The sequence below is a fragment of the Coregonus clupeaformis genome, chromosome 17 (genome assembly GCF_020615455.1).
Source record: "Coregonus clupeaformis isolate EN_2021a chromosome 17, ASM2061545v1, whole genome shotgun sequence".
In the NCBI taxonomy this organism is placed as follows: Eukaryota; Metazoa; Chordata; class Actinopteri; order Salmoniformes; family Salmonidae; genus Coregonus; species Coregonus clupeaformis.
Window position 1 is genome coordinate 6,656,400 of NC_059208.1, and position 15,248 is coordinate 6,671,647.

The window sequence follows — 15,248 nt, forward strand, 5'->3', positions numbered from 1 at the left end:
CTTGTGAATGGGCAGGTTAAGGTCACATACCTCTGACACTCTGAGGCGTGCAGCACCAGGTCCTGGTTGTTCTTGGCGCTGACCGTCAGCTCATGTTCTGTTGAGTTGAACACGTCCAGCAGCAGGTGGCACTGACGGGTCCTGGGGAGAAAGATAGAACCAGGTTAGAACCCCACACTGACAGGTTCTGGGGAGAAAGATAGAACCAGGTTAGATCCCCACACTGACAGGTTCTGGGGAGAAAGATAGAACCAGGTTAGAACCCCACACTGACGGGTCCTGGGGAAAAAATAGAACCGGGTTAGAACCACACACACACACACACACACACACACACTGACTGGTACTGGGGAGAAAGATAGAACCAGGTTAGAACCACACACACACACTGATGGGTACTGGGGAGAGAGATCGAACCGGGTTAAAACCACACACAGACACACAATGACGGGTGCTGGGGAGAGAGAGAGCAGATGTTTTTAACTTCAAATAATAAAACATCAAGCGTGTAATTGTGAGCGAGTGTCCTGCCTACTCTCATCAAATTGGAAAGAGAAACAGACCCAGTCAGAACACAAACACACAGGCCAGTACAGTAGCTACCATACACAGACACATAACACTACAATACACTGTTTGCTAATCTAAGCCCTACATAAGGTGGAAAAATCATTATTATATAATTATACTGATATTATGTTGATTTGAATAATTTAGTGACATATCCGATATCAAATTAAAAGGTCAGTTCAGTGTTCACTTAGCAACACCAAAGGTATCTTTGAGCTCCAACTGTGAGGAGAATTTAGAGTTTAGAATTCAGCGACCGAAACGGAGACAAATAGTTGGCTGCCTTGAATAATTTATTCACATCTTAGATCTTTAGAAGCCCAGTTAGTCAGCCAGTCAGTCTCCCGGCTAGACACTTGTTGAAATGGTTCACTTTTAAAACATTTCTACCTCTGGTACTGAGCCAACGTCTGCTATGTGCAAGTTTAAACATTATAAACTTTGCCCAGATGAGTTCCATAATAGTTTTTGCTATTAAGCTACTGTTGTGGTGACTGTTTCCAGAACCCTGTTCTACCGTATGGCGCTGTCTCCTGATTGGCTAAGCTGCTGTGTCGGTGCTTCCTGATTGATGGTCCAGCTAAACGGTGTGGAGGATAAATCAGTTGTCTCCCCCTCTCTCTCTTGGTACTACCCTCTGCTGTGTTAATCATGTCTGCCAGCAGAGACAAAGAGACAGTCGGAGAAACATGGACGCCCCTGCTAGAAATATGGTCTTTTAATTACCCTGGCACTTTATTAGGGGCCGGGACAAATTCTAATGATGTCTCCATTAACTCTGGGATTTAAGAGGAGGGAGGAAGAAAGAGTGAAAGGGTTGAAGACATTGGTGTCTCTCTAAGAGGAGGGAGGGAGGCAGTTAGACTGGACTGCCGAGGGTATAGAGGTCCTTTGGAGAAGTTTGTGGTCTGGAAAGCAGGTGAGTTTGTGGTCTGGAAAGCAGTTGAGCTAGCAGAGTCCTACTCCTACACCTTGCCTACAGTACACGGGTGGTAGAGTTGATTTTTGAGATCAGTTGTGTTTTGAGTACCTTCTGCTGTACTATGGACTACATACAATATTCTAATTTCAGAGAAACTATAAATATAAGACCATTCTTAAAACTCTGTTTCTTTTTCCAAGGAATGTTGCTTTTTATCTGTGATTTATGGAAAAATAAGAATATAATGTGTATGTGAAAGGTAGAGACAGGCTGGAGAAGAGAGGAGAGACAGATAGATAGACAGGCTGGAGAGGAGAGGATAGGAGAGACAGAGACAGGCTGGAGAGGAGAGGAGAGGAGAGGAGAGGAGACATATAGATAGACAGGCTGGAGAGGAGAGGAGAGACAGATAGATATAGACAGGCTGGAGAGGAGAGGATAGGAGAGACAGAGACAGGCTGGAGAGGAGAGACAGATAGATAGACAGGCTGGAGAGGAGAGGAGAGACAGATATATAGAGACAGGCTGGAGAGGAGAGGATAGGAGAGACAGATAGACAGAGACAGGCTGGAGAGGAGAGGATAGGAGAGACAGATACAGGCTGGAGAGGAGAGGAGAGACAGATAGATAGACAGGCTGGAGAGGAGAGGAGAGGAGAAACAGACAGAGACAGGCTGGAGAGGAGAAACAGACAGACAGATACAGGCTGAAGAGGAGAGGAGAAACAGACAGACAGAGACATGCTGGAGAGGAGAGAGAGAAAGACAGAGACAGGCTGGAGAGGAGAGGAGAAACAGACATACAGATACAGGCTGAAGAGGAGAGGAGAGGATAAACAGAGACAGATACAGGCTGAAGAGGAGAGGAGAGGAGAAACAGACAGACAGAGACATGCTGGAGAGGAGAGAGAGAAAGACAGAGACAGGCTGGAGAGGAGAGGAGAAACAGACATACAGATACAGGCTGAAGAGGAGAGGAGAGGATAAACAGAGACAGATACAGGCTGAAGAGGAGAGGAGAGGAGAAACAGACAGACAGAGACATGCTGGAGAGGAGAGGAGAGGAGAAACAGAGACAGAGACAGGCTGGAGAGGAGAGAGAGAAAGACAGAGACAGGCTGGAGAGGAGAAACAGACAGACAGCGACAGGCTGGAGAGGAGAGGAGAAACAGACAGACAGAGACAGGCTGGAGTGGAGAGGAGAAACAGACAGACAGAGACAGGTTGGAGTGGAGAGGAGAGGAGAAACAGAGACAGAGACAGGCTGGAGAGGAGAGGAGAAACAGACAGACAGAGACAGGCTGGAGAGGAGAGGAGAAACAGACAGACAGAGACAGGTTGGAGTGGAGAGGAGAAACAGACAGACAGAGACAGGTTGGAGTGGAGAGGAGAAACAGACAGACAGAGACAGGCTGGAGTGGAGAGGAGAAACAGACAGACAGAGACAGGTTGGAGTGGAGAGGAGAGGAGAAACAGAGACAGAGACAGGCTGGAGAGGAGAGGAGAAACAGAGACAGACAGACAGGCTGGAGAGGAGAGGAGAAACAGATAGACTGGCGTGGAAATGAGAAACAGCCTCCTACAGCAGCTTGGAAACTGGCCCTGATGAAAGGACTAACACCTTTGATGTTAGGACAGGACAGGAATGGATGAGTGCTCCTTAATGTGTTTTCTTTACGTAATGTGTGTGTGTGTGTGTTCTAATGTTCACACACACAAAGACCCTCCCACCCCCCCCACACACCACCAGATAATGCCTCCCACCCCCCCCACACACCACCAGATAATAAATGTATCCTATTTCTGGAGAGCGCTATGTCACGCTGATGAATGAGCAGTGAGATCAGCCATTCACCGTTATTGATTGGTGGAGAGGCCCCCCATCCCGTCAGAGAATAATAACTTACCAAACTTGGCAACCCATTCACCAACCTGGCGGCCCACGGTAGCTCCTCTCTTCTTAGAGCCACCACTGACGGCCAAGCAAATCATCTGGCTGGCTGTGTCTCGGACTGTCTGTACCTCCAAACACATCCACACCCTGCAAACCCTGAGACTATGGATGAGACCACTTCTGCTACCGTCACTCCTTTAGCTAGTTTGTTGTTATTCAGATAGTCTCATCTGAAAACAGCAACCACAGGTGGCCTAGCTAGCCTAGTACTGTAGGGGTTGATGTCTGTCTTTGAGGTGTGGTAGTGGTCAAAATGGCTGCCATCATCACAGGATAGAACCATCATCATCACTGGGTAGAAGAAGGAGGCAGTGAGAAAGAGGAGAAGCAGATCAATGGCTGGTCAATCCTCAGGGTCCACGATCAATATGTTCTGATTCCACAGCGGCCCCTCTGGCACAATACGTGACAATACGTCTTCAGCCCTGCTATTCATTTCACTCCCACGTGAAATGAAATACGGTTAATTATGTTTGGGCTGGTTGGATTTAGAGTGCTGCCAATGTGGTGCTATTTTTAGAGTGCATGATGTGTGTGTGTGTGTGTGAGCATGTGGGGAACAGTACACTGCCTGCCTTTATGTCAGCAGAGCAGATAGAAGACTGTACTACCAACAACAGGTTTAGACTGAAGACTGAATCATGTCCTGATAGCATGGAACATCTGTGCGTGTGTGTGTGTTTGTGCGTGTGTGTGTGTCTGACAGTATGGAATGCCCCATACGTTATGTCAGATAACAGCCCCCAGCTGCTGTATGCAGTACCGGTAGGGTTCCAACAGGTTTCTATCATGAATGGATCACTGACTATTTCACACATACACTTCATGATCAAAAGTATGTGGACACCTGCTCGACGAACATCTCATTCCAAAATCATGGGCATTAATATGGAGTTGGTCCCCACTTTGCTGCTATAACAGCCTCCACACTTCTGGGAAGGCTTTTCACTAGATGTTAGAACATTGCTGCGGAGACTTGCTTCCATTCAGCCACAAGAGCATTAGTGAGGTATGGGCACTGATGTTGGGCGATTAGGCCTGGCTCACAGTCGGCTTTCCAATTCATCCCAAAGGCATTTGATGGGGTTGAGGTCAGGGCAGTCAAGTTCTTCCACACTGATCTCGACAAACAATTTCTGTATGGACCTCGCTATGTGCACGGGGGCATTGCCATGCTGAAACAGGAAAGGGCCTTCCACAAACATTTGCCACAAAGTTGGAAGCACAAAATCATCTAGAATGTCATTGTATGCTGTAGCGTTAAGATTTCCCTTCACTGGAACTAAGAGGCCTAGCCCGAACCATGAAAAACAGCCCCAAACCATTATTCCTCCTCCACCAAACTTTACAGTTGGCAATATGCATTCAGGCAGGTAGCGTTCTCCTGGCATCTGCCAAACTCAGATTCGTCCATCGGACTGCCAGATGGTGAAGCGTGATTCATCACGTCCAATGGTGGCGAGCTTCACACCACTCCAGCCGACGCTTGGCATTGCACATGGTGATCTTAGGAAATCCATTTCATGAAGCTCCAGACGAACAGATCTTGTGCTGACGTTGCTTCCAGAAGCAGTTTGGAACTCGGTAGTCAGTGTTGCAACCGAGAACAAACAATTTTTACGCGCTAAGCGCTTCAGCACTCGGCGGTCCCGTTCTGTGAGCTTGTGTGGCCTACCACTTCGCGGCTGAGCCGTTGTTGCTCCTAGACATTTCCACTTCACAATAACAGGACTTACAGTTGAACGGGGCAGCTCTAGCAGGGCAGAAATTTGACGAACTGACTTGTTGGAAAGGTGGCACCCTATGATGGTGCAATGTTGAAAGTCTCAGAGCTCTTCAGTAAGGCCATTCTAATGCCAATGTTTGTCTATGGAGATTGCATGGCTGTGTGCTCGATTTTATACACCTGTCAGCAACAGTGTGGCTGAAATAGTTAATTTGAAGGGGTGTCCACTCATTTGAAGGGGTGTCCACATACTTTTGTGTGTGTGTGTATATATGCGTGTATATATATATATATATATATATATATATATATATATATATACAGTGAGGGAAAAAAGTATTTGATCCCCTGCTGATTTTGTACGTTTGCCCACTGACAAAGACATGATCAGTCTATAATTTTAGTGGTAGGTGTATTTGAACAATGAGAGACAGAATAACAACAAAAAAATCCAGAAAAACGCATGTCAAAAAAGTATTTGACCCCTCTGCAAAACATTACTTAGTACTTGGTGGCAAAACCCTTGTTGGCAATGACAGATGTCAGACGTTTCTTGTAGTTGGCCACCAAGTTTGCACACATCTCAGGAGGGATTTTGTCCCACTCCTCTTTGCAGATCTTCTCCAAGTCATTAAGGTTTCGAGGCTGACGTTTGGCAACTCAAACCTTCAGCTCCCTCCACAGATTTTCTATGGGATTAAGGTCTGGAGACTGGCTAGGTCACTCCAGGACCTTAATGTGCTTCTTCTTGAGCCACTCCTTTGTTGCCTTGGGCAAGTGTTTTGGGTCATTGTCATGCTGGAATACCCTTCCACAACCCATTTTCAATGCCCTGGCTGAGGGAAGGAGGTTCTCACCCAAGATTTGACGGTACATGGCCCCGTCCATCGTCCCTTTGATGCGGTGAAGTTGTCCCCTTAGCAGAAAAACACCCCCAAAGCATAATGTTTCCACCTCCATATATGACGGTGGGGATGGTGTTCTTGGGGTCATAGGCAGTATTCCTCCTCCTCCAAACACGGCGAGTTGAGTTGATGCCAAAGAGCTCGATTTTGGTCTCATCTGACCACAACACTTTCACCCAGTTCTCCTCTGAATCATTCAGATGTTCATTGGCAAACTTCAGACGGGCATGTATATGTGCTTTCTTGAGCAGGGGGACTTTGCGGGCGCTGCAGGATTTCAGTCATTCACGACGTAGTGTGTTACCAATTGTTTTCTTGGTGACTATGGTCCCAGCTGCCTTGAGATCATTGACAAGATCCTCCCGTGTAGTTCTGGGCTGATTCCTCACCGTTCTCATGATCATTGCAACTCCACGAGGTGAGATCTTGCATGGAGCCCCAGGCAGAGGGAGATTGACAGTTATTTTGTGTTTCTTTCATTTGCGAATAATCGCACCAACTGTTGTCACCTTCTCACCAAGCTGCTTGGCGATGGTCTTGTAGCCCATTCCAGCCTTGTGTAGGTCTACAATCTTGTCCCAGACATCCTTGGAGAGCTCTTTGGTCTTGGACATGGTGGAGAGTTTGGAATCTGTTTGATTGAGTGTGTGGACAGGTGTCTTTTATACAGGTAACGAGTTCAAACAGGTGCAGTTAATACAGGTAATGAGTGGAGAAAAGGAGGGCTCCTTAAAGAAAAACTAACAGTTCTGTGAGAGCCGGAATTCTTACTGGTTGGTAGGTGATCAAATACTTATTTCCCTCATTAAAATGCAAATCAATTTATAACATTTTTGACATACGTTTTTCTGGATTTTTTGTTGTTATTCTGTCTCTCACTGTTCAAATAAACCTACCATTAAAATTATAGACTGATCGTTTCGTTGTCAGTGGGCAAACGTACAAAATCAGCAGGGGATCAAATACTTTTTTCCCTCTATATATATAATATATTTATATATATAGATAGATACAGTGGGGAGAACAAGTATTTGATACACTGCCGATTTTGCAGGTTTTCCTACTTACAAAGCATGTAGAGGTCTGTAATTTTTATCATAGGTACACTTCAACTGTGAGAGACAGAATCTAAAACAAAAATCCAGAAAATCACATTGTATGATTTTTAAGTAATTAATTTGCATTTTATTGCATGACATAAGTATTTGATCACCTACCAACCAGTAAGAATTCCGGCTCTCACAGAACTGTTAGTTTTTCTTTAAGGAGCCCTCCTGTTCTCCACTCATTACCTGTATTAACTGCACCTGTTTGATCTTGTTACCTGTATAAAAGACACCTGTCCACACACTCAATCAAACAGACTCCAACCTCCCCACAATGGCCAAGACCAGAGAGCTGTGTAAGGACATCAGGGATAAAATTGTAGACCTGCACAAGGCTGGGATGGGCTACAGGACAATAGGCAAGCAGCTTGGTGAGAAGGCAACAACTGTTGGCGCAATTATTAGAAAATGGAAGAAATTCAAGATGACGGTCAATCACCCTCGGTCTGGGGCTCCATGCAAGATCTCACCTCGTGGGGCATCAATGATCATGAGGAAGGTGAGGGATCTGCCCAGAACTACACGGCAGGACCTGGTCAATGACCTGAAGAGAGCTGGGACCACAGTCTCAAAGAAAACCATTAGTAACACACTACGCCGTCATGGATTAAAACCCTGTAGCGCACACAAGGTCCCCCTGCTCAAGCCAGCGCATGTCCAGGCCCGTCTGAAGTTTGCCAATGACCATCTGGATGATCCAGAGGAGGAATGGAAGAAGGTCATGTGGTCTGATGAGACAAAAATAGAGCTTTTTGGTCTAAACTTCACTCGCCATGTTTGGAGGAAGAAGAAGGATGAGTACAACCCCAAGAACACCATCCCAACCGTGAAGCATGGAGGTGGAAACATCATTCTTTGGGGATGCTTTTCTGCAAAGGGGACAGGACGACTGCACCGTATTGAGGGGAGGATGGATGTGGCCATGTATCGCGAGATCTTGGCCAACAACCTCCTTCCCTCAGTAAGAGCATTGAAGATGGGTCGTGGCTGGGTCTTCCAGCATGACAACGACCCGAAACACACACCCAGGGCAACTAAGGAGTGGCTCCGTAAGAAGCATCTCAAGGTCCTGGAGTGGCCTAGCCAGTCTCCAGACCTGAACCCAATAGAACATCTTTGGAGGGAGCTGAAAGTCCGTATTGCCCAGTGACAGCCCCGAAACCTGAAGGATCTGGAGAAGGTCTGTATGGAGGAGTGGGCCAAAATCCCTGCTGCAGTGTGTGCAAACCTGGTCAAGACCTACAGGAAACATATGATCTCTGTAATTGCAAACAAAGGTTTCCGTACCAAATATTAAGTTCTGCTTTTCTGATGTATCAAATACTTATGTCATGCAATAAAATGCAAATTAATTACTTAAAAATCATACAATGTGATTTTCTGGATTTTTGTTTTAGATTCCGCCTCTCACAGTTGAAGTGTACCTATGATAAAAATTACAGACCTCTACATGCTTTGTAAGTAGGACAACCTGCAAAATTGGCAGTGTATCAAATACTTGTTCTCCCCACTGTATATATACACACACATACACTACTAGTCAAAAGTTTGGACACACCTACTCATTCAAGGGTTTTTCTTTATTTTTTACATTGTAGAATATTAGTGAAGACATTGAAACTATGAAATAACACATATGGAATCATGTAGTAACCAAAAAAGTGTTAACCTAATCAAAATATATTTTATATTTGAGATTCTTCAAAGTAGCCAACCTTTGCCTTGATGACAGCTTTGCACACTCTTGGCATTCTCTCAACTAGGTTCATGAGGTAGTCACCTGGAATGCATTTCAATTAACAGGTTTGCCTTGTTAAAAGTGAATTTGTGGAAAATCTTTCCTTCTCAATGCGTTTGAGACAATCAGTTGTGCTGTGATAAGGTCTCTCTCTCTCTCTCTCTCTCTCTCTCTCTCTCTCTCTCTCTCTCTCTCTCTCTCTCTCTCCCTCTCTCCCTCTCTCCCTCTCTCCCTCTCTCCCTCCCTCCCTCCCTCCGAGGCAGATCTATGGGGGAGGGAGGGAGAAAAAGGAGGCGTGCCAAGATGATAGTGACTGCTGAGCGGAGGAGAGAAGAGACAGATTTATCACAAGAGAGCAGAAAGATAGAAAGATGGATTGGTTAAACTGCAGATATTATTACAGCTAATGATTCACCTCAAGTGGCAATAACTGGGGTACGATCTGTCTCCCTCCCTCGCTTCCGCACCCTGGCTTTTTCCACAGAGCCGGGGAGATGACAAGAAGGGGGAGGGAGAGAAAGAGGAGACAGAGAAAGAGAGTAGAGCGAGAGAGAAAGAGCTAGAGAGATAATATTCATCCGTTTCCGCCTGTCAGTAGAAATGCCATCTTTCCGATTCCCCATCGTTACAGCGACAATAATGTCACTGAGCAGAGTAGAGCCCTGGTCTAGTCTGGTCTGGTCTGCTGGGTACAGTAGCAGGAAGCAGGGAGTGGGGACTGAGGTGATCTGGCGCTATGTGTTTACCCAATCAAGATGGAAAAACACAACAAACCCAGTGATCTTACTAATAAGACAGAGAAAACAAGGACAAACTGTACTAGGAGTGGGTTAGATGACTGTTGAGGGTAGTCATAGACTGTTCTCTCTGCTACCGCATGGCAAGCGGTACAGGAGTGCCAAGTCTAGGTCCAAAAGGCTTCTTAACAGCTTCTACCCCAAGCCATAAGACTCCTGAACAGCTAATCAAATGGCTACCCGGACTATTTGCATTGTCCCCCCCTCTGTACCGGTACCCGCTGTACAGTGGGGAAAAAAAGTATTTAGTCAGCCACCAATTGTGCAAGTTCTCCCTCTTAAAAAGATGAGAGAGACCTGTAATTTTCATCATAGGTACACGTCAACTATGACAGACAAATTGAGGGGAAAAAATCCAGAAAATCACATTGTAGGATTTTTAATGAATTTATTTGCAAATTATGGTGGAAAATAAGTATTTGGTCACCTACAAACAAGCAAGATTTCTGGCAGACCTGTAACTTCTCACAGACCTGTAACTTCTTCTTTAAGAGGCTCCTCTGTCCTCCACTTGTTACCTGTATTAATGGCACATGTTTGAACTTGTTATCAGTATAAAAGACACCTGTCCGCAACCTCAAACAGTCACACTCCAAACTCCACTATGGCCAAGACCAAAGAGCTGTCAAAGGACACCAGAAACAAAATTGTAGACCTGCACCAGGCTGGGAAGACTGAATATGCAATAGGTAAGCAGCTTGGTTTGAAGAAATCAACTGTGGGAGCAATTATTAGGAAATGGAAGACATACAAGACCACTGATAATCTCCCTCGATCTGGGGCTCCATGCAAGATCTCACCCCGTGGGGTCAAAATGATCACAAGAACGGTGAGCAAAAATCCCAAAACCACACGGGGGGACCTAATGAATGACCTGCAGAGAGCTGGGACCAAAGTAACAAAGCCTCCCATCAGTAACACACTACGCCGCCAGGGACTCAAATCCTGCAGTGCCAGACGTGTCCCCCTGCTTAAGCTAGTACATGTCCAGGCCCGTCTGAAGTTTGCTAGAGTGCATTTGGATGATCCAGAAGAGGATTGGGAGAATGTCATATGGTCAGATGAAACCAAAATATAACTTTTTGGTAAAAACTCAACTCGTCGTGTTTGGAGGACAAAGAATGCTGAGTTGCATCCAAAGAACACCATACCTACTGTGAAGCATGGGGGTGGAAACATCATGCTTTGGGGCTGTTTTTCTGCAAAGGGACCAGGACGACTGATCCGTGTAAAGGAAAGAATGAATGGGGCCATGTATCGTGAGATTTTGAGTGAAAACCTCCTTCCATCAGCAAGGGCATTGAAGATGAAACGTGGCTGGGTCTTTCAGCATGACAATGATCCCAAACACACCGCCCGGGCAACGAAGGAGTGGCTTCGTAAGAAGCATTTCAAGGTCCTGGAGTGGACTAGCCAGTCTCCAGATCTCAACCCCATAGAAAATCTTTGAAGGGAGTTGAAAGTACGTTTTGCCCAGCGACAGCCCCAAAACATCACTGCTCTAGAGGAGATCTGCATGGAGGAATGGGCCAAAATACCATCAACAGTGTGTGAAAACCTTGTGAAGACTTACAGAAAACGTTTGACCCGTGTCATTGCCAACAAAGGGTATATAACAAAGTATTGAGAAACTTTTGTTATTGACCAAATACTTATTTTCCACCATAATTTGCAAATAAATTCATTAAAAATCCTACAATGTGATTTTCTGGATTTTTTTTTGTAGTTGACGTGTACCTATGATGAAAATTACAGGCCTCTCTCATCTTTTTAAGTGGGAGAACTTGCACAATTGGTGGCTGACTAAATACTTTTTTTCCCCACTCTATGTTTGCTGGGAGTTGTTGGGACAGTGATGTCGACCGTCTGTCTATGCACTTTACCCATAGAAAGAAGGTAGCCGTAATGTTTGCTCACTGTTCGCCGCTCCCCAGAAGTGATAGTTAAGAAAGTTTTTGTAAAACGAATGAGAGTGTTTACCTGGTGGCTGGCAGTGTGCTGACTCTGGTGAAGAACACAGAGGGTTCTATGTCAACATGCACTCCCAGGGTCAGGTCCCGATAGTAGCCCTCCACCTTGCCTGCTCCCCCCGAGTACTTAAAGGTCATCACAGCTTCCAACGTCTAGAGAGATAGAGAGAGAGATAGAGAGAGAGAGAGAGAGAGAGAGAGAGAGAGAGAGAGAGAGAGAGAGAGAGAGAGAGGGGTTATTCTAAGATGTAGTACAGAGCATTAAACCGTAACTCAATGATTCAGGTCGAAGGTCGAAGCTCTGGGCAGTTCACAAAAAGCTTTGGACTAATTTCACCTGTTCAGATGGTCCAGCAGTTTCTATGAACTATGAGCATGGAAGAGTAAACCTATGTGACTAGGGTCAAAGGTGACAATAAGCCAATCACAGACTCTTTTTTCTTCTCAATCGTGAGCAGAATGAGACTTATTCTGAGCTCAATAACAAAGAAAATGGCTGATGACGAAATAAAGAACACACAAAAACGTGTTCTGATGATGTGTAATCAAGAGTGGAGCGAAAGGGAGGATTAGTAAAAAGTAGAGGGTCATGATGAGTCTCCTCTCTGTATTCATACACTGTATTTGGGAAAAGGTTTGTTTGAGTGTGTAAGCGTGTGTGTGTGCGTGCATGTAAACACGTGCCTTTGTTTGCATTGAACGCTGACTGGCCCTCAACCCATGTGTGTAATCCATTGAGCCAGGCCAAGCGTGTGTGTGTGTATGCAGTGCATGTAAACACAGACCAGGTATGAACAGGTTTTCATCATGTTTCTCGGTCCATCTGCCCGTCCATTAATCTTTATCCCCATCCAGAGTGATCATCTCTCAGCATGGAGCCTGTGACTTTCAGCTCTACTTCCCCTGGCTGTCTCTACTGGGGCCTGACTACACATCACCTTCATGGTTTCAGAATAGCCCAACCTACAGGCTAAACCCCAGAGAGAGAGAGTGTCTAAGACTGTCTGTCATCCTTCCTCCTCCTCTCTTCCTGTGTTAAATGGTGCACCACATGCCCATCGCCCTGGGGTTGTTATGTAAAAGAGCCACCGTATCGTGTCCGAGGCACACATGGTCCCCTCTTTCCTGGTCACGCATGTCTGTGTGTGTGTCCTTCAGCCAGAGGGACAGATGCCACTCTCTTGCTTGACAAGATCTTATCTGGTTCCCCCTCTCTCCTGTTCTCTCCTCTCCTCCTCTCTCCTTTTCTCCTCTCGCCGGCTGCACATAACTAGATTTCTCCTTAACTAAGGGAATTAGTACATTTACAAAATACATTTAATAACACTCACAAAATACATTTAATAACTTTTGATGAATAGGTTATTTTATTGAGACGCAGATGTATACTATGTAGAAGGCTGACGCACGCACATGTACAGTCGACGCGAAACAAACACTGTCACTGAGATGCACCTCCATTCCTTCTGCTGTTTAACATGCAGGGCTCATTGTGGAGGTCTGGTGTGAGCGTGTGACATACACAGAGGTTGTCATATCACTATGTAAATGAGGTTGTATTACAAGAGGGAGGTTGGAGGAGGACCATGTTGTGGGAGGAGGCTGATGACCCACAGGGTAAAGATGGAAACAGTACAGTCCTAGTCAGAGCCATGGCAGAGACGGACAGACACACAGACCTAGCCATGGCAGAGACGGACAGACACACAGACCTAGCCATGGCAGAGACGGACACACACACAGACCTAGCCATGGCAGAGACGGACAGACACACAGACCTAGCCATGGCAGAGACGGACAGACACACAGACCTAGCCATGGCAGAGACGGACACACACACAGACCTAGCCATGGCAGAGACGGACAGACACACAGACCTAGCCATGGCAGAGACGGACACACACACAGACCTAGCCATGGCAGAGACAGATACATGATCTAAAAGGGCCATAACCGTCACCATCTAAAGACCCCAATCTTAAAGGGGGAAATGCATGTAAAACGTCCTGTTTGCAGGGGCGGGACTGATGGCTGGCTGGGCGGCCAGATGGTCCGGTTTGTAACGGTGTAGGGGCCAAGGAGCAAGGCACGACTTCTGAGGAGACATGGAGGGGAGGGAGGGAGGGAGGGGGAGAGAGAAGAGAGAGAGAGAGAGGTGGGGGGGTTGCATATGACTGTGGAAGGGAGGGGACAGAGGTAGATGACAGGGGTGATAGAGAGGAAGTGTGGTCTGTTTGGTATTCCACCTCTCGGATACTTCCTTCCAGACACGCTCTCTAAAAGATCATCACACTGATCCTGCCACGCCCCCACTCTTCTCTCTCTCTCCCTCCCTCTCTCCCTCCCTCCCCATCTTCTCTCCCTAAAACAGCGGAGAACTTCACTTTAATGGCCTGGCTGAACGGGGAAGGCACTTACATGCTGCATCCATGTAATGCCTTCTGTCTTTCCATAATTGAAAATGTCACTTTTCTTTACGGAGCATATCGTCCAATAGGACGGCCTGTATGGGAAGCAGTAAATGACCCCTGCCTTAATTATTGTTAGGTTTGTTTGGTCTAAAGCTACCTAACAGTGCTTAACAGACTCAGCACTGTCTCTAAGTACTTGGTGAAATTAAGAAGCTGCGTATGTCATCAATTGGAGATAATCTGAACTCCAGCTATGTGTGCAAATTGTTGTTTCTTTATTGCCGCTAGCTGGGAGGAGAGGAGGTGAGTTTTATGGAAGAAACGCTGGTCTGGACTGTTGATTTTAGTGTAGGACTTCTTTCCTAATGCTGCATGGTTAACTGGAGCGATCCCAAACGTCCACCATCCATTTTGGCCCGCTCTCCCCTGCATTAGTAAACCCTCCTGTAGTAGTAAACCTGCAGAAAGGTAGGTCTCTCAGCCACTTCTTACAAATCCTCATTCCCTACTCTCATTATGTCCACAACAGAGTCAGACACTAACTGACCTTAATTGACCCTTCGGTGAGTGGCTGCATGCAGACTGACCGCAACAGTAAAGCGCTTGGGGACAGAAATGTCCAGACCATCTGTCAATGGGACAGTTTGTTCCTGGTCCAGATAGTTATTCTGGTTGATTGAGGGGATCGAGGAGAGCAGTTCAGGTTAAGTTGCTATGCAAGCTGTCTATGCTCCCAATGTTTCTCCTTGAAAGAATCCTCGCCTACCCCTTGTCACTGTTTTGAGCTATTTTTGGTCCCCTTACACTAGGGCTGTTGCTGTGCAGTTTGAGATATTGTAGTCCTTTATGGCTTATCCACCCAATGCCTGGCTTATACAATACAGAGATTGTTCAAGGCTTCCTTGCACCTCTTCAATAATTCAAAAGTCACTACAGTGCTGCTTGTGGATGTGGTGGAAAACTTTCCTATCTTGTCAGATGGTCTCCTTGTGAATCATCCTATACTCCTCATGAGTCCAACAGAGGTGTGAGAACGTCAAGCTGTCATAGGGCCACAAATAGCTGGTATGGCTGTAGGGAAGGGGTCCATCCGAGACAGCATGCAGATGGACACACAACCAGAGAACCACAGTAACTACACTGACCTCTG

At 46.1% G+C, this 15,248-nt stretch overlaps 1 protein-coding gene across 2 annotated transcripts in view; it reads right to left on the reverse strand.

Moving 5' to 3' along the window:
* The window catches only part of LOC121586524 (trafficking protein particle complex subunit 9-like), a 349,081-nt gene that overhangs the window by 153,848 nt on the left and 179,985 nt on the right, over positions 1 to 15,248 (reverse strand). For both annotated transcript variants that reach the window (XM_041903274.2, XM_041903273.2), the window contains 2 exons: positions 11,698 to 11,840; positions 31 to 141 (listed from right to left, as the gene is read on the reverse strand). In XM_041903274.2, coding sequence (XP_041759208.1) covers positions 31 to 141; positions 11,698 to 11,840 — 254 coding nt within the window. The remainder of the gene's footprint in view (positions 1 to 30; positions 142 to 11,697; positions 11,841 to 15,248) is intronic.